The sequence below is a fragment of the Arvicola amphibius genome, chromosome 3 (genome assembly GCF_903992535.2).
Source record: "Arvicola amphibius chromosome 3, mArvAmp1.2, whole genome shotgun sequence".
Lineage (NCBI taxonomy): Eukaryota > Metazoa > Chordata > Mammalia > Rodentia > Cricetidae > Arvicola > Arvicola amphibius.
Window position 1 is genome coordinate 172,968,074 of NC_052049.1, and position 21,133 is coordinate 172,989,206.

Below are 21,133 nucleotides of genomic sequence, written 5' to 3' on the forward strand. Positions count from 1 at the left end.
GCTTCTACTTCAGTGCCGTGGATGTGTTTGTTGGGAGGTCCAATTTGTTTAATATAGAATAGGTAAGTGCAAGCCCCTTCAGCACAGGTTCAATCTTGAGCTAGTATCTGATGACCTATAAACCTCAAAGCACTGAGACGCCCAGATTTATGATGGAGGTAAGGAAGGTAACTATGCTTGTAAACTTGGCTGTTCATAAATTTTGCTGCAAGACAGGCTGGTTCAAGGACTATCCTGGTGCTTCTGACAAGGTAGTTATTTGGAATGATGATCACCCCAAAGAGTATAACAGGAAGATGACTTCGGAAAAAGTCAGCAGTCATGGGGTAACCTGATCTTGAGCTTCATCCAGTGCTCTGGACAGTCTGCCTGGCAGGGGGGGGTTATTGAAAAATCTCCAGGGTAGGGCCAGCAAGAAGGTAATTATAGCTGTTTTACCTGTGAACATCAAACAAGGGTAATGATTGGCTGCTTCGAGCAGAGGAACTGTACACCAGATATAGTTCTTGAGACACAAAAGGGGCACATGTCCCAGGTTCAGGGACAGCTTTTGCCTTCAGGGCCCATGGTTAATTCTGTTTCTCAGAGGTTGATTAGGCTCTCAGGAAACCATTGCCAAAAGACACCCTTTCCTCATCTTGTTCTCTCTGCTCACTTCCTCTAGCCTGGTTGGGAGTTCTAGAACCCAGTGTGTCCCAGGAGTTCTGTAGGAGAGTTGGCCTGCAACTGGTGATCAGCCTATCAAGCTTCATCTCCCAGTGTTTCCAACAATGCCAACCATCAGGTGGCCGCTAGGGGGAAGCAGACGCCTTTGCAAGGCCCTTTCTACACTTCCGACAGGTCTCAGATCCTCTCATGTCACACCTATCCTACCCTACCCCAAACCTAGACCCGCCCTTCCTCTTTCCCAGGAATCACCAACTGAGGCTCTTTTGTCCTGTGTAAATTGCCTGGAAATATCCCCCCAGGGCTCCTTTTCTTAAAATAATTAAATTTATGGAGGTAGATGGAATTGTCCCTTTCCTCCCCACCTCTTGCATTCCAAAACCTGTTATAGTCAGGCTAACTCTGTCAGAGAATACTCACACAGTTAAAATGTTACCCACATCTGCCAGCCCCACCATCTGAAGGATTGACTCTAGTTCAGTCCTGAGCCACTCTGCCTAGAAAAGGTCTGCCTCCACAGGACGTTCCACAGCTGAGGACTAACTAGCTTCAGCAACTCCAGATCTGCTCCATTGTCATACCAGGAGCCTGGAAATGCAGCAGGAGCACTCAACCATTTTCGGGGGTGCAAAAATAGGAAAAGCCCAGTGAGTGACACTGCCCACAGGACCTGTTAGCAGCCTGTCCTACCTCCATGTGCTGTCCAAGTGCCCGTTGTTCTGTGATAGTCCTTTTATTACCACACAGCTAAGCTGCTGTCCAGACAATTTCTTGATCAAACAACGTCTCGAGTTTAAAGTTTATTTTACAAAAAGAGAAATAAAGAAAACTGATAGGCAGTTATACTGACTTACAATTGTTCTGTTTGCTTTTTTAAAAAAGTGACATGAAACACAAGTAAAAATAAATACGTCATAGAAACAGCCAGTTGCCCAGTCTCTGGGGCAGAAGTGCCTGCCCTGCTGAGAGAGAGGGAAGCCCATGATCACACTAGCAGCTGGATCACCAGCCACAGATGGTCCTCTAAGCCAGGCACGGGTCCCGGGCCTCAGGGGCGTCCTGAGGAAAGAAGACAGAAAACTAAAGCCAGGTACCAGGGCCTTGGGGCAACCCATCTCCTCCCACCTCCCCCAACTCCTCTGGCAGCAGTGTGGCCTTAGTGGTTATCCATTACAACCCCTTCAACCCACCTGGACCCTCTCTCTGATCCCTCTGAAGAGGGTACAAGGAAAAAAACCTGTCTTGGGCAGGCTGGAGGGATTCTTCTGGTGAGTCCCCAGCCTACCCTGAGTTACACAACCAGATAACAGTCATTTTACACCACAGTGCACATGAGCACACACACATGCAGACACATACACACACACACACACACACACTCAAACACAGCTGGGCTGAACTCTCTTCCAGGGAGGGTCCTGGGTCAGGTCACAGTATGAGGTCCCCTCTCATCTGAACATCATCCTAGTAGTGGTAGCAGAGAGTGTCCAAACCTCCCTCAGCCCTCTACATTGTAGATTATGCAGTCTGCCTGGCTATCTCTCCCCCAGCACACTAGATGACTATAGCAGACTCGTGGCAGGGGAAAGGCGCAGACTTGGGTCCCTGAAAAGCAAAGAGGGTGGACACTGCCTACTTAGTTCATCATTATAGGACTCAGGTATTCATAAAAGGCCTAGAGCCAAGCTAGTGGCACAGAACAGACACTGAGGATCACAGCAACTTGAAGACATGGGGGCAGAAGTCAGTGGAAAGGAAACGGAATCTGATGGTGAGCAATGGGCAGCACAGCACTTTCAGCTCAGCCTGGAGGTGCTGATTTCCTGGGAATTAGTCAGCAGAAGAGCCACAGTCATCCTTTGGAGAAAGGGTGACTTCTCTCAGCATCTGTGTTGGGGAGAGCAACCTAGCTGAATGCACAGAAAGCCATGACTCAGGTCTGGCCATGTAGAAACCAAAGGGAAGGGGATGCCAAGAGTCTATCTAGGAACAAGGAATGTAAAGCCCCCAGAAAATCTTCCCCCGTGGGAGGAGTATTCAGTTCCAGAGCAACAAATGTCAGGCTTAAAGAAAGATACTGACTGCTTGCTACCAGGAGTCCCATCTATATGGCTGATGCTTTGTTTCAACTAATCAGCAAAATGCTCCAGCTCTTTGCTTCATGCTCCCAGAGTGAGGAACTTCATTTTTTAGCTGTAAGTCACAAATATATAATGTACACATAAATTCCTAGAAAAGAGTTCCAAGGACCAGAGAGAATTATCTTTAAGCCAGGAAACAATAGATACTTAAGTAGCATAACTCAAAGGGGCGAGGACTTTAGAGATGCTTATCAAGAAGGATCTGACCCAACAGGGTTCATGTACTTCCTTTCTTGAATAGCTACTCCATTCCTACCAGAGGGGACACAGACCTAAGAAAAGGGAATCAAGTATCTCAAGTGTTATCCTGCATCATTTAGTAGCGTTCCCTAGAATAAGAATTTAGAATACACCAGAATGACTGGACTTGAGTGAACTTTCAGAACATTCCATGAAAGATAAATAGAAATAGTGAAGAGAAAATGCACGAGTCTGATCTTTGTCTGCCTTCGCCCAGGGTCTCACTGTGTATGTAGACCAGGCTGATCTTCCTTCCTCAGCTTCTTGAGGGCTAGGATTCCAAGCATAGGCCAACATGTCCACTTATCATCAAGTGTTTCCAATCTAAGTACAGTACTAACTGTATGTTCCCTATCACCCCCCCCCGTCACATGCTCATGTTTGCTGTGCATGCACACTTCCCTACTAGCCCACAGGAAAAGCCAAATATTTTAGGCTTGTTGGATGGGAGGTACAGATGCCAAAGTCCATGGAATCAATAGGCAATTCAATCTCCCATGTTCTCATTCCACCGCTATGCAACAGAAGCTGCACACTATCACAAAAAGCCTTTTTTAAATCAGAAGCCTTGCCTAGAGTTATGGCCTCTGCTAAGCTGAAGTGAGTTCCAAGTCCTGGAATGACAGCGTATAGGGCAGACACATGCCATCTCTCAGAATACCCATTTACTTCCTGGCAGCTTAAAAACTGACGGGTTTCAGTTTCCTACTGAAATGATTTCTAGTGATTTCCTTTTTGTGAATACAGAAACACCCACTTCCCTGGCTGGCAAGGAATACACACAGACACACAAGTCTGGGAGCTCAGTGTTCCAAGGTCTGAGAGGCACCCATGTAACAAACACAGACACACTTGACACAGACACACGCAACCTCTGGGAGCTCAGTGTTCCAAGGTCTGAGAGGCATCCATGTAATACACACAGAGACATAAACACAGACATACACAACTCTGGGAGCTCAGTGATCCAAGGTCTGAGAGGCATCCATGTAATACATACACACAGGGAGACATAAACACAGACACACTTGACACAGATACACAAAGCCCCTCTGGGAGCTCAGTGTTCCAAGGTCTGAGAGGCATCTGTGTAATACACACACAGACATAAACACAGACACAGTTAACACACACAACTCTGGGAGCTCAGTGTTCCAGAGGCATTGATGTAACCCAAGTTCTGTGTGTGTTCTTCAAATTATAGAGATCAGGACTAGCTCACTCCACTGCACCAGCTTCAACCTAAGAGCCCACTCCAATTTAAATGCCTCAACTATCTATTTTTGGGCTACATTTCACAGAGAAAGCACTGACTGGAACTGCTATTTTAAGTTATTAAAATAATTTGCATAGCTAAATTGTAGATCTAAGGCTTCTATGAGTAGAAGAGTTCAGTGTCTGACAGGGTGCGTATGAAAACAGAAAGGTCCACTTTTGGTGTTACTGGACAGTACAGACACAACATACAAAATACCCCATCAATATCTCCCTGTCTCTCTGAGAAAACCCCAGTATCTGCCGTAAAGCTCCCTCCTCCCCCCAACAATGGAAGCCACTAGTCAAGAGTTGCAGGTTAAGATGCGTATTGGACTAAGAGGCAGATTTAGCAGTTGCCCAATCAGGTTGGAGCCAAGGAAAGGTGGGAAAGTCAGGCACCACCCTGTGTGCTATTCATCACAAAAAACTGCCTGGAAATATTTGGGGGCAGGGGAGCTATAGGACACAGTACACACCAAGAAACAGCCAGTGTTTATGTTTAAGCACTAGAAACTCCTGCCCTCGCATTTAGAACAGGGAAGGAGACCAGAATAAGTCATGTGTTCTTTTAAAACAAAAGCCAGACAGTGGAAGGGCTTCCCATGACCCTTCAGAGAAGATGGAGGTGACAGAAACCAGGCCCACACTGACCACCTGATATGCTGGGGAAGCCAAGACAATTCCCAACTGGAAATCAATAGTCCATTACCTCAACCCAGCAGCTACCTATCCAGTTTCACTATTCAGCAGAGAGAACTGGCCTGTAAAATCATCATAGAGGATAACAGTTCCAAACGTAGAGGTTACTTACTTCCCAGTAGCAAAGTCCATGATCCCAAGTTTCAATTTCTGTGGAATGAGTCTCACCACCCCCAACTAGCCAGTCTCAGGGCACCCTGATTTTCCTGAGAGGCTACTTCCCCACAACATAGTTGCTTTAACTCTTAGTTAATTCTAATTCTCACCCCCTGGTTAATTAATTCACCATCCATCTGAAACCCCATTTTTTTTCTCTTACCAGCAGCTAGGGGGTCTGGAATATCTTGGAACTTCCTTTACTATCTTCTATCTTTCTTATAACCTCCCCTACCACCCTTGCCCCCAAATGAAAATAATAAATAATTGCCTGCAAGAAATAAATTAACATGGAGCTCTCTAACAGGAAGGGAGAGAGAAGGGCTTGGATCTGTCCTGGTGAAGCCACGACATAACTCAACCTCACTGCAGTGCGTATCTAGCCTGTGTAGAAAGAGACATCTACTCAGAGATGACCACTGGGGAGAGTAGGAGACTGGAAATGCTCCCTTTCTCATGATTGCCCCTCAACTTAAACACATGTGACTCTGAAAACTAGGGCCTTGAGTTAGCGTGGCCTTCTCTTTGCCTGTCTGGAAGGAAATGATGCCCACGGCTCTTCTCCAGGACTCAAGTGATGTTCAAGTGAGTAGCCATAAACCACCACACTCCGATCTACACTTTAAAAAAGAAAAGTTCATTTCTTTACTTTACCTTACTTTTCCCCTCCCTCCCCTCCCACCTTGATCCATTCTGCTACATACATATGCGTGTAGTCTCTCTCTCTCTCTCTCTCTCTCTTACACACACACACACACACACACACACACACACCTGTTCTGCTTCCTTCCTACCTCCTAAAAAGATACCACTTCACATGGAATCTCAGTCTGCTTCCCATGCCCGCCCTCATCTCCCTCATACTCCCTCTCTCTTCTCCCATCCCCAGGCCAAACTAAGACACTCAGTAAGGCAGCTAGCTCTCTTGGGAGAGATGTTCCCAAAGGCAAAAAGGGATATGAGCTCTTCTACACTCAAATGGGCAAATGAGCAGACAGCATAAGCAAGGCAGGAAGGAAGAGGCAGGCTGCTCTACCCCACCATCCCTGTTTTCGGTCCCTGATTTCCCACTATTGCAGCTCTGTGGGGGTTTCTGGGTTTTTTTTTTTCTTTTCTTTTTCATCTTCTAATAAACAGCAATAGAGCCCTGCCATAACGGCCAACCACTCTTCTTTGTCTTCTTTTCCCTCCTGCCAAGTACCCTATTTTTAGAAAGACCAGGTTCACTGCCTTCCAGTTTGGTGGGCAACCTGCTAGGGGCCCCAAGTGAGGTGGGAAGGGGCTTCCTAGCTATTTCCCAGTGACCTCTATCACATCATCATCTTTATCCTCATCATCATTGGAGCTGAACCCCACCTCAGCAACCTCATGGGAGTCAAATGGAGGCACCTGGGACCGGAGAAGGCCACCAGCTGGGTAGCCTGCATGTGGGGACATATATCCTGGGTAGACAGACATGCCCCGAGAAAGGTTGCTAGGCAAGACAGGGGAAGGAAAAGGCGCAAACATCCTCGGCTCGGACAGGAGTGGCTGTGAGAATGGGAGTGAATAGCTGGGTAGTATCCCTGGCACAGAGGGGTTGAGCATGAAGGAGGGGTTGCTGGCAGTGACTGAGGTAGCCGTGGAAGAGGAACTGACAGGGCCTGCTGGCACCAGAGGGTCAGTAGTCACTGGAAACACCAGGCGGGCATCTGCCAGCAAATTGGACAGCTGGTAGTAGGAGGGGGTATTGCCCATAAACAGGGAATTCTCCCCAGCCTGGGAGGTGAAGGGGGGGGTGAGGTTATGATTTAAGGAGACGGGTGGCATGGCAAACCCGCCAGAGACTGGATACCCGTGTTCATAGGGCTGCACGGGGGCTGACAGATGGCCCTTCCTGGACCGCCGACGGACTGACTCCTGGGTGGCAGATGGAGTGGCCAACTTTCGCTTGTGGCCCCTTAAGTCCAGCACTGGGTGCCTGCCACCACTGGGCTGGCCAGTCACCAAGAGGGAACTATTGAGGCAATGACCCCCAAGGCATGGCTCAGTTCCAAGAGCTGTCCCAGGAATGGTGCTACTGTCCATAAGTTGGGCTGGGGGGCCAGGCAGGGCGGTACTGATGCTGGGGGAGTTCTGGCGGGATTCCCGAGCAGCGGCCACATCTGCATACTGCTGAAGCTCACTGATGATTTCTGGGCTGTCAGGAGAGACGGGCCTGGCCAGCCCCTCGGGGTCAGGGGCTTTGGGTGATGAGGCACTGTGTCTGCCATTGCTTGTGGATGCAAGAGAAGGCCCCTGGGAACCTGGAGATAAAACAAAGGTAAATGAAACCAGAATGGAAAGGGAAAAACAATTCTATGAAGAATAAATCTTGTATTGTGGTCCCCAAATTCTCACTGTTTGATATTTAAATGACATTCAGTCAACTTTCTCTAGTCTCAAAGACAGAAACCTTTTGATTCCAGAAACAAGTTGTGATGGTTAATACTGATGATCAGCTTGACCACGATCAAGAAAAACCTAGGAGACAAGATTTCTGGGCATGTCTGTGAGGGTTTCTAGATTAAGCTGAGTCAGGGAGACCCATCTTAACTGTGAGCAGCGGCGTCACTCCATGGGACAGGGTGTGAGAGAGAAGAAGGAGGAAGTGAGCTGAGCACTCCTGTTTTTTACTGTGTCCTGACTGTGCACATAGGTGAAGCTGTCTCAACTTTTGCGGCCATGACTTCCTTCTGAACTGTATTCCCTTGAACTTTAGCCAAACTAAACCTTTCCTCCTTTAAGTTTCTTCTTGCTAAGTATTCTCTCATAGCAACAACAACAACAAAATTACTGTACAAGTCTACCCATGAAAGGACATGTACCCTTCCTGCACCTTCCTCTGTCTGAACAACTCTACAAATGAATCCTATGAAATAATGGATATGAAATACTGGGAAAATCTTCCCCTTTTTGGAGACCAGGTCTCATTGTATATAGCTGGCTGACTTGTAAGTTACTATGTAGACCAGGCTGGTCTCAAACTCACAGAGATCTGCCTGCCGCTGCCTCTACTTCTGAATGCTAAATGCTGGGTTTAAAGATGTGAACCACCATCCCCAGCTACAAATTTCTCTTAGAACTAACTAGTCAAATGTTTTCTGGAAGCAACAGTTATTGACCAAGGGATAAAAAGATATAAATGAAGGTAAAATATAGCCTATCCAATTTAAGATAGAACAAAAATCTAGTCATGAAGAACAATTTGGAAAACTAGGAAATTTGGATAAAAGTTGAATGTTATATAAGATTATGAATTAGTGTTAATTTTTTAGTTCTTTTATGATGTTGTAGCTAGGATGTAAATGCCTTTAATCTTTTTTTTTTTTTTTAATTTTTGAGACAGGGTTTCTCTGTGTAACAGCCTGGCTGTCCTGGAACTCACTTTGTAGATCAGGCTGGCCTCGAACTCACAGAGATCCACCTGCCTCTACCTCCCAAGTGTGGGGATTAAAGGTGTGTACCACCACCACCCAGAGAATGTCCTTAATCATAAGACATGTATATTGAAGTATTTATGGATAAAATAGCATGGTATATTCAGCTTACAAATAATTCATATAATAGGAAGGCAAGGAAAGACAGGAGATTAATGGGAAATTAACAATCCTTGGATCTCGGTGCAGGGAATATAGACGCTCCCTTCTTCCAGTCCACAAGTGAAGGCTAGAACAGAAGTTAGGGACAGTCTAGCTCTCCTATTTCAGTGGTAGGATGATACAAGAAAACCACTTCTGTTGAGGAGAACTTGGCAAGAGTCCTCAACATTGTTCATGTGCCATGGATATATCTTTGACCAAAAATTCTACTTCTAGGAGTGTGTCCCATAAATACACCCACAAGCCAGTACTAATAACCTAAGTGTAAATCAACAGTAAACTTTCACCAAGACATGTCTAGAACAAAAGATAAGAAATGAGCTATCACTGGTGAGTGAGAGAAAGCAATAAAGTATGGTATAGTAACATTTGTTTTTAAAATGCAAAGAAAAACTATCCACTTAAAATTCACACAATTATATTTGTATGTACACACACAAAACTTTACCATGTATGGAAAAGGAGGATTGGGAAGAGGAAAGAAAAACTTATTTTTCATCACCTATCCCTTTTCATCTTCTAAATTACAAATCTTATATATGTTATTTATTTAGGAAGTACATTAATTATAAATAAACCAAATAAATGTTGTATAGGTCAATAGAAAGTAAAAGGCCACCACACCTGAGGCAGCCATCCGACCATCTTCAGGGGCCTTTGGTTTGCCAGTTGCCCGGACAGCAAAGATCCGTCCATCACTGGTGCGGATGTATGTCCCTAAGAGATATGAGACAAACTGTTAGGAGCCTGCATGAACTATAGCCACCTGAGAAACTCCAGGCATCATGGGCTGGGAAGTGCCTATAAAATTAGATCTCAATCCTATCCCACAAGACACCTGCAATAAGGACAGGATAACTGAAGTCTAGATTCAAAATGACTCATTTTTTTCTGTAAATTTGATTGCTAAATCTACCACATTAACATCTAGAGAAGAATACAGGTAATCACTCCAGAAAGTATCAATCAATGGGAGACGTGCGCAGGACCTGTGAAAAGCAAGCTTTGTGCTCCCGGGCACTCTAGCCCAGATTCTCTTCCTGGTCTGGAAAATGGACCGTTATGCTTCAGTATCCTCTATTGCTTGGTTGGGTTAATTCAAGACCTGTAGTCTATTTCTACAAGGCACTAAACCACCTGTTTTCTGTACACACATGTGGCATACAGAATGAATATATATATGCAGGCAAAACACCCACACACATAAAATAAATTTTTAAAAAAATTTAAAAATCTTCTTATTACATTTATTTGTGGTGTGTGTGCAGGTGTGTGCCAGGGTGCAAAGGTAAAGGTCAGAAAACAACTTGTAGAAGTCATGTGGAACAGGAGTGATGCTCAGTCATTAGGAGAGCTTTTACCTGCTCATCATTCCACTGTCCTTACATTTATTTTTTAACCTGCATTATCATTTCACTCCAAATAAAGATATGTTGGAAAAGAAAATGTGAATTCCATATAATTTCCATGTCATAAAATATGACTCCTGATTTTTCCTTTGATCTTCCTCTGTTTTCCACTAATTAAAAATGTAAAATTACCACACTAAAAATTCTGTTGTGCAATGCACAATTAGTATCTGCACTAATTCATGTGCAGCATATATTTCCTAGCTTAGAACCACCACCCTGGCTCAAAGAAATTGTATATAAATGACACAGCAGCACACACGCTGCCTTACAACCTGCTCTACAACTCTTTCCCTCAGTTTTCGTCTCTTTATATCTATGCACATTCACTCCAAGATTTCCCATAAAAACAAAAGATACAGAAACATGGGAACCCCAATTTCTACTTTTAAGTTACTGACAGATATCCTTGAAGCTCAATGTCAGCTCATAGAAATGCCATGTTCTTACATTTCTCCCAACTGTGACGCTCTTATGGGATGATTCCTATGCCCTCTCTAGATTAAACCGTAAGTGTTTATTCTGATTCTCAGCTTAGTACTCTCAGACAAAGGCCCTTGACTAGGCTCTCACCTTTCGTCCCCCGGATGATATGGATGCTCTCACCAGCATTGATTCTTGCTTGAACATCTGTGGAGCTGTTGAGTCCAGGAATAACAATATCTAGTGAAAAACAGACCTTGCATTTAGAGGACACAGGGCTTGACTGAAGAAAAGAAAGGAAACTAAAGTCTCACATCCCAAGTCCTAACTAGCAGTGTCCTACAGCCTTTCTACAGCACTAGAATCAGAGAAGGTTAGGCAAGTAGAACCTTTCACAACTATCTCATCAAAGAATACTATTGAAAACCAAAACTCCTTAGAAAGCTGGTCGTCCTTCCGATTATTATTTCCTTCGCTTTAACTAAAAATTCATAGTTTAGTTTAGAAAAAAAGTCAGTTTGAACGGCTGTTTCTATTTTTCTTGATTCTGAACTATTTGTGTGTATTTGTCCCACTTCATTTTTAGGCTCCAAAAGTGTTCTGTCTGATCTTTCTTGCTGGCATCACTCCACAACTGGAAAAGAGTATTTTCAAGATTCAATTGAGAAATAAGATTAACAGGGATTTTATTCAATTTATTTCACAACTGTTAATAAATGTCACATATTGGTTTTATTCTCAGAAAAACCAAAATGTTTTCATCAAAATGTGTATAACATGGATACTTCTAAATAATAAGAGAAGAGGAAAATCATGAAATGCTTTCCATCCCAGTCACTCTGAACTCAGAACTGACATTGGGGCTGAAACACACAGTTCCCTCCATTGCTCCTTGGCCCACCATGCCCAATCTACAGCAAACTGACGCAGAAAAGAAGCATCCTAACAGTTCAGGTCTCCTAACACTGTAAGCTGCGCCCTTTATACCCATTTGACCCTGCGTTTAGGCAGGGCTCAGCACACTCATATTTCTGAAAGCCTTTGAAACCCAAAATGATATTCCAACATTTCAAGAGTCCCTGTGATATCCATAGAATTTTACTCACCACCATTCTAAAACAACAAAAACCCAAACCTTAAGTTATTTAACCAGAATACAAATTCTTCAAGATCAGGGACCTTCATTTTTACCTATAATGCCAAATATGGTAAGGTCAATACAAAAGGTGTTTAAAATGAATACCTCCTGGATAACAGCATCAAGTTACAAAAGACAACACTGAGTCAGTAGATGGCTCAATGAATAAAAGTGCTTTATCGTTAAACCTGACAACCTGAGCTTGACCCTTAGAACCCACATGAGCATTGTGGCACACACATGAACACAAAATAAATGGTTATGAGCACCTGATGCTATTGCAGAGGACCCAGATTTGATTCCTAGCCACCCACACAGCAACTCATAACTGTCTGTAATCTCAGTTCCAGGGGATTCAACATTCTCTTCTGATCTCTGCAGGCACCAGGTGCACATGGGGAATATTTACATACATGCAAGCAAAACGCCCACACACATAAATAAAACTTTAATATTCAGAAAAAAAGAAGAGCTAATTTAAAAAGACAGACGATAGATAGATAGACAGACAGACAGACAGACAGACAGACAGAAACAATATCCCCAGAACAGAAAGTAGAAATTCCCAACCTGTCGTGGTGACCACTTTCTGCACAAGGACTCCTGCCCGCTGCAAGTAGTTGATAGGAAAGTTCATAGATGGATTTGTGCTGGAGGCAGAGCTTACACTGCCACCGAGTGGGACATGCCGGGGCATCATGGGGATGGGGGTGGACTGTACAGGACGAACACTGGCCACAGGCTTTTCATCACCCTTCAGTGTTGGTTGCCTGCAGGAAAAAAAAAAAGCACATTTTCAGAGTTGGACAGAACAGTTCTACTATAGACTACCATGCCCTTCACCCTTAGCTATTGCTGAGAACAGTATCAGAAGAACACACAGACTCTAATCAATTCTAAAGAAGCCTAGAGGCATGGCTGAGATACCATAGCAGAGAAAGAAGAGGTCATTTTCAAAGATAAGTAGTCAGATGTTAATGGAGTGAAGCCTTTCAGAAATAGAAGATATATCTGCTTCTCTAGAAATTAGACTATCTATATTGGGAACTAGATCTAAAGGGAAGATTAGATGTTATAAAAATATAAAAAGGAAAGGCAGATTCTTGATACCATTTAAGTTGAAATCTGAAGGGCAAAATTTATCCTGACTCACTCTCCTATGTGATGCCATATGTTCTGGTGATCATCAGAGATCACCTATCCCAACTTTAGGCATCATTTCTCACTTTCTGATTTTCTCTCAAACCTCAAACTTCAGTAAGTTATGCAGATGCCCCTCTCTACTCCAAATTACTTTTCATGATGCTCCTCCTGGTTCCTAGCTGTGTCAGTCTCCATGTCTCCCTGGTTATGACCACCACACAAAAGCAGCAGCAACCAAAGCCCCTGTTCAAAGCCAGATGACGGTACTACAGCCAGAGAGAGAGAGAGAGAGCTGGCTGTGCATCTCTTTCTAACAAACTATCACCTAAGGTCACTAGTATGTTCTTCCTAGTTCACCTTTCACCTGGATGGTACGTGACAAAGTTATTACTCCTGATTCAAGATCAATATTCCCCTCTCTACACCTGCATGTATGCCTGTTGCCCCTGCTGCCGTGTGCCCCACCCCTTGTCTTCTTCCCTTTGCCACCACTTAATATACTCCTGGCTAGCCTTAAACTCACCAAGGATAACCTTAAATTTCTTCTCCTGCCTCTACATTCTGAATGCTGGGATTACAGGCATGCACTTCCACATTTGCTTTTCTGATAGCATGTGAAGAAATTTCCTTTTGCTAAGCTTTTAAAAATTCATTATACTTGTTGACATTCCTATCTAAAGACATTTGATCATCCTGTGTTTTTTCCTACACTTGATTTGGAATGGGTCTATTGATTCTTTGAACTTAAATGTACTCTGCCAGGCCATGTGTGAATGCTTTGCACATAGCAAATTGCCAATAAACAATGAAGGAAAAAAATTATTGAGCATGCATGTACTTGGTGTGTGTAGATGCATGCTTGCCACGGCATGTGTGGAAGTCAGAGGACAGCTCTATGTAGAGTCAATTTTCTCCTTCCTCTTACATGTAGGTTCTAGGAATTGAACTCAGGTCCTCAGGCTTGCAAAGAGATTATTCTCTCTGCTGAACATCTCACCAACCCTACTTGTCAATAAGCTTCCTGAAGTCTTTATCTTTGGTCTTAATGTATGAGGAAGACACCCTCTGGGGTTGGCATATACATTTCCATGTGACTTAAAAGTTTGCCCCATAAAACAACCATTTTATACCATTCTACCAGAAGGGTTTTGCTGAGTGGCAAAATCAGTAGCTCATTTCTCCAGCCAAGGTCATCAAAACTAGAGCCATTTAGAACATGTGTGCTGCTGAGTTGCTTTGACACCTGACACTAGAGCAGGACCTTCTTTCTTTTCATAGCAGCCCAAGAGCAGGCTGTAGCTCTCCCTTTAGTTGAACAAGAACTGAATGAAAGGAATTGGATCTAGACCAGCCAGACTCTCTTCCTTCAGCAACTCACCAGTTCCTCTGACTGAAGGCAGGGATGCTGGTCAGGCTCTGGTCACTGGCAGGGTAATACTGCGCATACGATGGGCGAGTATACGGGACTGATGTGCGCTTGTCCTCCTCATAGCTCTTCTTTGCTGCTTTCTTCTCAGCTTTGGTCAGCTTGTGATCCTTTCGGTTGAGGAGCAATGATTCGTGCTCAAAAGGCTCCTGGAGACATAGAACATTTGGGTTTAATTACCAGTCTTTGTGCAAATACAACTGATGTATGGTGAGTCTTATTTTGGAACCAAGAAGAGGTTGGCAAAAAGTGTTATAGGCGAGCAGGTTCTGTCAAGAGTCTAGTTCATGGACTAGTGAGCTATATCCTGGTGACATGATTTCAATTTCCAGAATACACGTACAGGGAGAAAGAGAATCAACTCTACAAAATTTACATACTTGTTCTCTTACTTCCACATGCATATGTAAACACACACACACACACACACACACACACACACTTTTCAAAAATTCTCCTTTTAGGAGGCTGGAGGAGATGACTCGTGGTTAAGAGTAAGAGCACACACTACTCTTGCAGAGGACCCAAGTTCAGTACCCAGTACCCATGTTGGGCAGCTCACAACCTCCTCTAACTCCAGCTCCACCGGGAGATTCAACACCTCTGGGTTCCACAGGCACCTGCACTCACATGCACATACTCACAAAGATATACATATATACACAACTAAAGTAAAAATAAATCTTAAAAATAAACAAATAGGGGCTGGAGAGAAGGCTCAGAAGTTAAGAACATTAACTACTCTTCCAGAGGACCCAGGTTTAATTCCCAGCACCCGCATGGCAGCTCACAACTGTCTGTAACTCCAGTTCCAGGGAACCTGACACCCTCACACAGACATACATGTAGACAAAACACCAATACACATGAAATAAAATCAATAAATAATTTAAAGATATATAATAGTATAGTCCACAGCTCTAACCTAGTATCAGTTACAAATGCCCAAGTTCATACTCCCTACCAAAAGAATAGAGAGTTCAGAGAATTCATCTGCATTCAGAACTTCCCCTCCTCTGTCAGGGAGATTCACAGTGATCAGATTATTGGAATGGCTGACTAAGCTCAACACTCCAAAGACTAGACAAGGTGTGGAGGTAGGTAAGATCAGCAAAAGAATCACTTTAGTAGTGTGTGCATGAACCACTACTTCAGAAGGAAGCAGGTTTGCCAAACAAGTCTTCACTGACTGAGTCCGCCATACCAAGGACGCCATGTATATCAGGTACTTACCTTGGTGATGAGGTGAGGGTACTTCAGACAGGCAAGCTGCAAGACTGACTCCTTGATCCCCTTTATATCCAAAGATGTCTGGGGAGCTGGCTCCTTCTCAACAAAGTGCAGCAGGTTTTCCACTTCCTTCCTGGTGAAGTTCAACATTGGGTTTAGGTCATCCACTACCCGGTCTAGAGGAAAAAGATAAGAACAAAGTCAGCACACGCCAAAGAAGATTGAACACACCGACTAGCTACATATGTCAGCAGAGAGAAAGTGGTTCAACTGACAATAAGGAAGTCTTTCACACACAAAAGTCAAATAGGCTGAGGGCCCTGGTGAAACGGACAAATCACAGAAGAGAAAACTACTGACTCCTCTTATTAAACTTACTTTTCCCATATGAGGACAATCTCCTTAATGACCTGAATTAGAATGATACGGGAGGATCTTCTGGTATTCTATGATTTAAAGTCTATTTGTAGTCCCATGCCCTGATCCTCCCCCACACCTTTGATAGCTTATAGGATAGCAGCTGGTATAGAAACATATCTGGAATAGCCTGGAAAATCGCCCACCTGACATGCCCTGCTTGGAAATCTGCCGGTCATATATCTTCTTTTCAAGAGTATAATCAGCCACAAGGCGATAGATGTGACAGGGCTTTTTCTGGCCATAGCGGTATACCCGACATACTGCCTGAGCATCATGGCAAGGGTTCCAGGACGCATCAAATACCACCACTCTGTTGGCACCAATCAGATTCACACCCAAGCATCCGGCCCTTGAAGACATAAGCCAACAACCATAGTCTTAAAGGTGGTTTTCTAGTAAGTTTTACCCTCTGTGACTCCTACCCCAACATTCCTCTTTGTCTTAAGCACAATAAACTCAAGAATTTTGTTGACCTGACAAACACTATGCTTGTTCCTCAAGCGTTGAAAAGTGTGCCCTTCAGCACAATACAACAGTGTCTATAGCTCTCCACCCCTCTGTAAAAGGTAAGCACTACACAGTAGCTCCAGAGCACTGTCCCTTAGTAAGAAGAAATGTCTGTATAATACCCAAGGGGGATGAAAGACTCATATCGACTGGGAATTCCAATACATGGCACCACAGGCAGGAAGATCAGGAGCTAAAGAAGACCAGCAGGGCTACATGAGATCTTATTTCAAACGAAAAAGAACCTATACGCTGTTAAACACTGTTAGTCGAAATCAACAGAACTTATCGTACTTGTCGTGAACAAAAAGCATCAGCCTTTTTTACAGTCACACTACACTTTCAAGTTATTTTGGTTTGGTTTGTTTTGAGGCAGCACTCACTGACAGAAGTCAGGCTGGCCTGACTCATAATCTTCCTGCCTCCTGGTTGCTGAGATTGGGCACTTTTCACTTTTTAAAAAAAAATATTTATTTATTATGTATACAATATTCTGTCTGTGTGTATGTCTGCAGGCCAGAAGAGGGCACCAGACCCCATTACAGATGGTTGTGAGCCACCATGTGGTTGCTGGGAATTGAACTCAGGACCTTTGGAAGAGCAGATAATGCTCTTAACTGCTGAGCCATCTCTCCAGCCCCCCACTTTTCACTTTTTAAAGCATCTTTATTTACATTATATCACATTATCTAATGTAACAAAGCACTCCTTACCATAAAACACTCCTGAGAGAAAATCAAATCACGACAACCACTTATGAAGATCTCAGAGGGCTGTACAACACTTTCATGACTACCTTCACAACAACTTTTCCTGGGATCCCCTTCTGACCTCAGAAACAAATTAAAGGCCGAGCAGATCTCTTCTCTGACTTAGATGAGACTTTGAGGCACCTGCCCAGGTGGCAAATTGCACAATCACCCCCTTACAGACTCCACTCACCTTGTGGAAAGAAGAAACAGCCAGGTGGTGAGGTTGCTGGGATCATTGAACTGATTGATGAGCCGCTCTCTCTCAAAGGCAGGGGTGCTACCATCTAGCCCTAGGAAGAAAAAAAACATACAAAAATGAACAGATGAGGGCAGAGAAAATCAGCAAAGCCACTGCACGAATGTTTTTTTAATTATGTATTTTATTTTTAACTATATATGTTTCTGTGTGTAGGAATGCGTGTGTGCGTGCGTGCGTGCGTGCGTGTGTGTGTGTGTGTGTGTGCATGCACACGCAGGTACAGGTACCTAAAGAGGCCACAGGCAACAGATTCCTTAGGAGCTGGAGTTAAAGATATTTGTGACATGGACATAGTTGTGAATTCTGGTCCTCTGTAAGAGCAAGCAGCATGAACTCTTAACCACTCAGCCATCTCTGCAACCTTGCAAATGTTTTTAAAACAAAACAAAACATCTACCCACTGGGCAAACCATGGGTCTATGATAAAGCCTAGACATCAGCACTGTGAAAGTATAATCAAGTAACTCTCACATATAACACAAAACTATAAAATACATGTGCCTTTAACCCCAGCATTTGGGAGACAGAAGTAGATGGATCTCTGAGTTTAAGGTCACTATCTCAAAAACAAATAAACAAAAAAACCAACCAAACAAAAACAAAAAACCAGAACAACAACAACAACAACAAGAAACCTATAAAGCATGTTTTTCTCCTCTAGTGAATTCTAAGGATAGGGTCTCCAGACTTAAGCGTGCACAAGACTCATCTAGGAACTTAGAAAAGTCTGACTCACCCAGTGTGTGCAGGAACACCAAGGATTTTGTATTTTAATAAGGACAACGTTCTTCCACCACTCCTCTTCCTTGAGAGTTTTGTTCTTTTTAAACACTTTTTAAATAGTACAGGCTAGCTTTCACCTTACAACCATCTTACCTCAGCCTCTAAATGCTGTGTTCATAGGTTATGTGCTACCAGACAAAACAAGACACCAGCTTTTCATTTTTTTTAAGCTCTTGATATTAAGAACTTGCAAAAGGAAGGAAGGAAGGAAGGAAGGAAGGAAGGAAGGAAGGAAGGAAGGAAGGAAGGAAGGAAGGAAAAACGATAAAAAGACTTGAAGCAATGCCACTCATTAAGAATAAAAAGACAGAAGTTCACAAGTAGAAGAAATCACTGTCACTTATAAAGCAGCATAAGAGAAAAGGTGGCAACATTTGTTAAATTGGGGGAAAGAACAAATCAAGGATATCAGATACCAGCCAGGAACTGAATTACTACTGTTATAGGAAACAGACATTTTAGACATTTGCCTAGTATTAGTGTCTTCAATCAGGACCCCAACTTACTTTCCAACCTGAGTTTTGTAATACTGAAGCACAGCTGACCACTGTCTCATTGGACAATCCTATAGAAAACACAAGCTATGAACCTTCATTTCTCTAAATCATTTCTTAGGCCAGTGGTTCTTAAAGGGTTATTCCTCCACTCTCCTACCCCCAGGGAACAGCCTGGCAATGACTGGAGGCATTTTTAGTTCTCAAAATTGAAGATGCTACTGACATCTAGTTGGAAAAAAATACAGATATTACTGAATATCCTACAACACACAGGTTAGACACCTATAGCCAAAGTCTAGGTCAAACGTTAACAAGGTAGGGCAATATTTCTCAACTTTCATTTTTTATTACTACTTACTTTTAGACACTTTTTCTCAACCATACCATATCTTCCATGAAATATTAAAATTACAGATAGAAGGCACACATGGTTATGTGTACCTATAAATTACACATCTGAAAAGTTCTTTTTCTCCCACATACAAACTCCCAAACTTTTCATCCCCTTGGGGGTATTTAGCTCCCCCACAGAGAAAGTATGATCTAGGTTTGTGCTCACTCTGACCTGGATAGTCACTAGGCCAAGTGGTTCTAAACTTTCAAACTCTTCCCATTTTTCACTTAAGGCTCCTCTAGCCACCCCCACACAGTGACTCTGCCCTTTTTAGAACCCAGTTTTGAGACAGGCATGGTCACACATGTCTGTAATCCAAGCAGTTGAGCCATCTCTCCAGTCCAGTAGTGGTTCTTTCTTAGAACCTACCTTTCAGTAACTCCCTATTTCTTGGCTAATCACATATTTCTATACACTTGAAAAAGAATGGAGTTGGACAAGAGAAAAAAATGAGAGAAAGAGGAAGCCCTTAAATAGATCTTGATAAGACTTCAGAAACAATGCAGCAGTAAACTCACGGAAGTAGCTGACATTTCGAACCCACTTCTGTGTTCCTTGCCCTTCAGCACCAGGCAGACAGGGCACGTCTCGTTTCCCTAGGAACTCCTCGATGAGAGCCAAGGTAGAAAGGCTCTGGCTGAAAGAGAAAAAGTCATTCAGATGGTTCCCAAACCCAAGGACTCTTGCCCCTAACACTCACGTGCAACCTTCTAAGTGGAACGCCCACAACCTATTCTCTGTAAGATGAAGCTCCACCAAGAACCAAGGATACTATCCTTAACTCATAATGGGAGCCGTTATCCATATACTTATTACCACCAACCCATAAAAACAAAACAAAACAGAAAAACCAACCAACCAACCAAAACCATTATTTCTCTGATTTCTTAATCTCTCTCCATTGAAAATTCTGGGGTTCAGCCATATTTGGTAGTGCAAATCCAACACCACATGAGATACAAATTAGTCTAACTGTGGGTCACAGGCAATCTTAAACATCTTACTATGAAGATGGATCCATCTGACTGTTTTCAAAACCTTCAGAGAGCTGGGTTCTTGAAATGCAGTATGTAAAATCAGGGAACAAGTCTGAAACGATTGTCACAGTGGAAGCCCTCAACTGGCTCCCAAATCAGGTCCTAGGGGCACAATGTGGTCAGAAACAATCCACTGTATGCCTGTTTCCTTGTATATAGTCAGGTTTTGATGAGACTCAAAGCCCTCGCCAAACCTAGAGTGTGACTATAGTGCATATCACATCACTTACTTGGCCTTCAATGTAAAACCTTATTTTAAAAAGGGGGGAGGGAAATAAAAGGGTCAGCAAGTGTGCTCTATAAAGGGCAAAACAGCAAACATTTTAGGTTTTGTAGACATATCTAGCCTTTCAGCAGGTTTGCTTTTTATTTTGTTTGAGACAGGGTTTCTCACATAGCCCTGGTTGTCCTGGAACTCACAGAGATCCACCTAGCTCTTGTCTCCTAGGTGCTGGGATTAAAAGCCACCACATCCGACTAACCAAATATACTTTTTTTTTTTTGTTTGTATTTCTTTTTATAGACTGAAGTGTAAAAACTAGTTGGGCTTAGTAATCTCACCTTCAAGGAAGGAACACAAATTCAAGGCCAGCCTAGGCTTTGGAGTAAATTCCAGCCCAGCCCAGGGACCTTAGAAAAAGACTGTGTATCAAAATTTTAAAAAGTAACGTCAGGGGTGGTGGCACAACCCTATAGCTCTACCATTCAACAAGGAATCAAACATTCAAACCAGCCTGGCTTTATGAGCCCTGTCTCAAAAACCTAAACAGAGCTGATAAGACAGTTCAGCACATAAAGGCATTTGTTGCCAAGCCTAATCTCAATGCTAGAGTGCTTGCCTAATATGCATGAGGGCCCAGGTTCCACTCTCAGCACCACAAATTTAAAGTAAAATAAAATTTTAAACATAAATGAATAAACAAATACACAAATAAA

The 21,133-nt window shown here is 43.3% G+C and overlaps 1 protein-coding gene across 2 annotated transcripts in view; it reads right to left on the reverse strand.

The window, feature by feature from the left end:
- Nucleotides 1-1,453: 1,453 nt before the first annotated feature.
- The window catches only part of Rad54l2 (RAD54 like 2), a 96,163-nt gene continuing 76,483 nt past the window's right edge, over nt 1,454-21,133 (reverse strand). For both annotated transcript variants that reach the window (XM_038321954.1, XM_038321955.1), the window contains 9 exons: nt 19,679-19,797; nt 17,418-17,517; nt 16,112-16,317; nt 15,552-15,724; nt 14,271-14,467; nt 12,320-12,519; nt 10,762-10,851; nt 9,404-9,496; nt 1,454-7,444 (listed from right to left, as the gene is read on the reverse strand). In XM_038321954.1, coding sequence (XP_038177882.1) covers nt 6,450-7,444; nt 9,404-9,496; nt 10,762-10,851; nt 12,320-12,519; nt 14,271-14,467; nt 15,552-15,724; nt 16,112-16,317; nt 17,418-17,517; nt 19,679-19,797 — 2,173 coding nt within the window. In that variant the 3' untranslated portion in view covers nt 1,454-6,449. The remainder of the gene's footprint in view (nt 7,445-9,403; nt 9,497-10,761; nt 10,852-12,319; nt 12,520-14,270; nt 14,468-15,551; nt 15,725-16,111; nt 16,318-17,417; nt 17,518-19,678; nt 19,798-21,133) is intronic.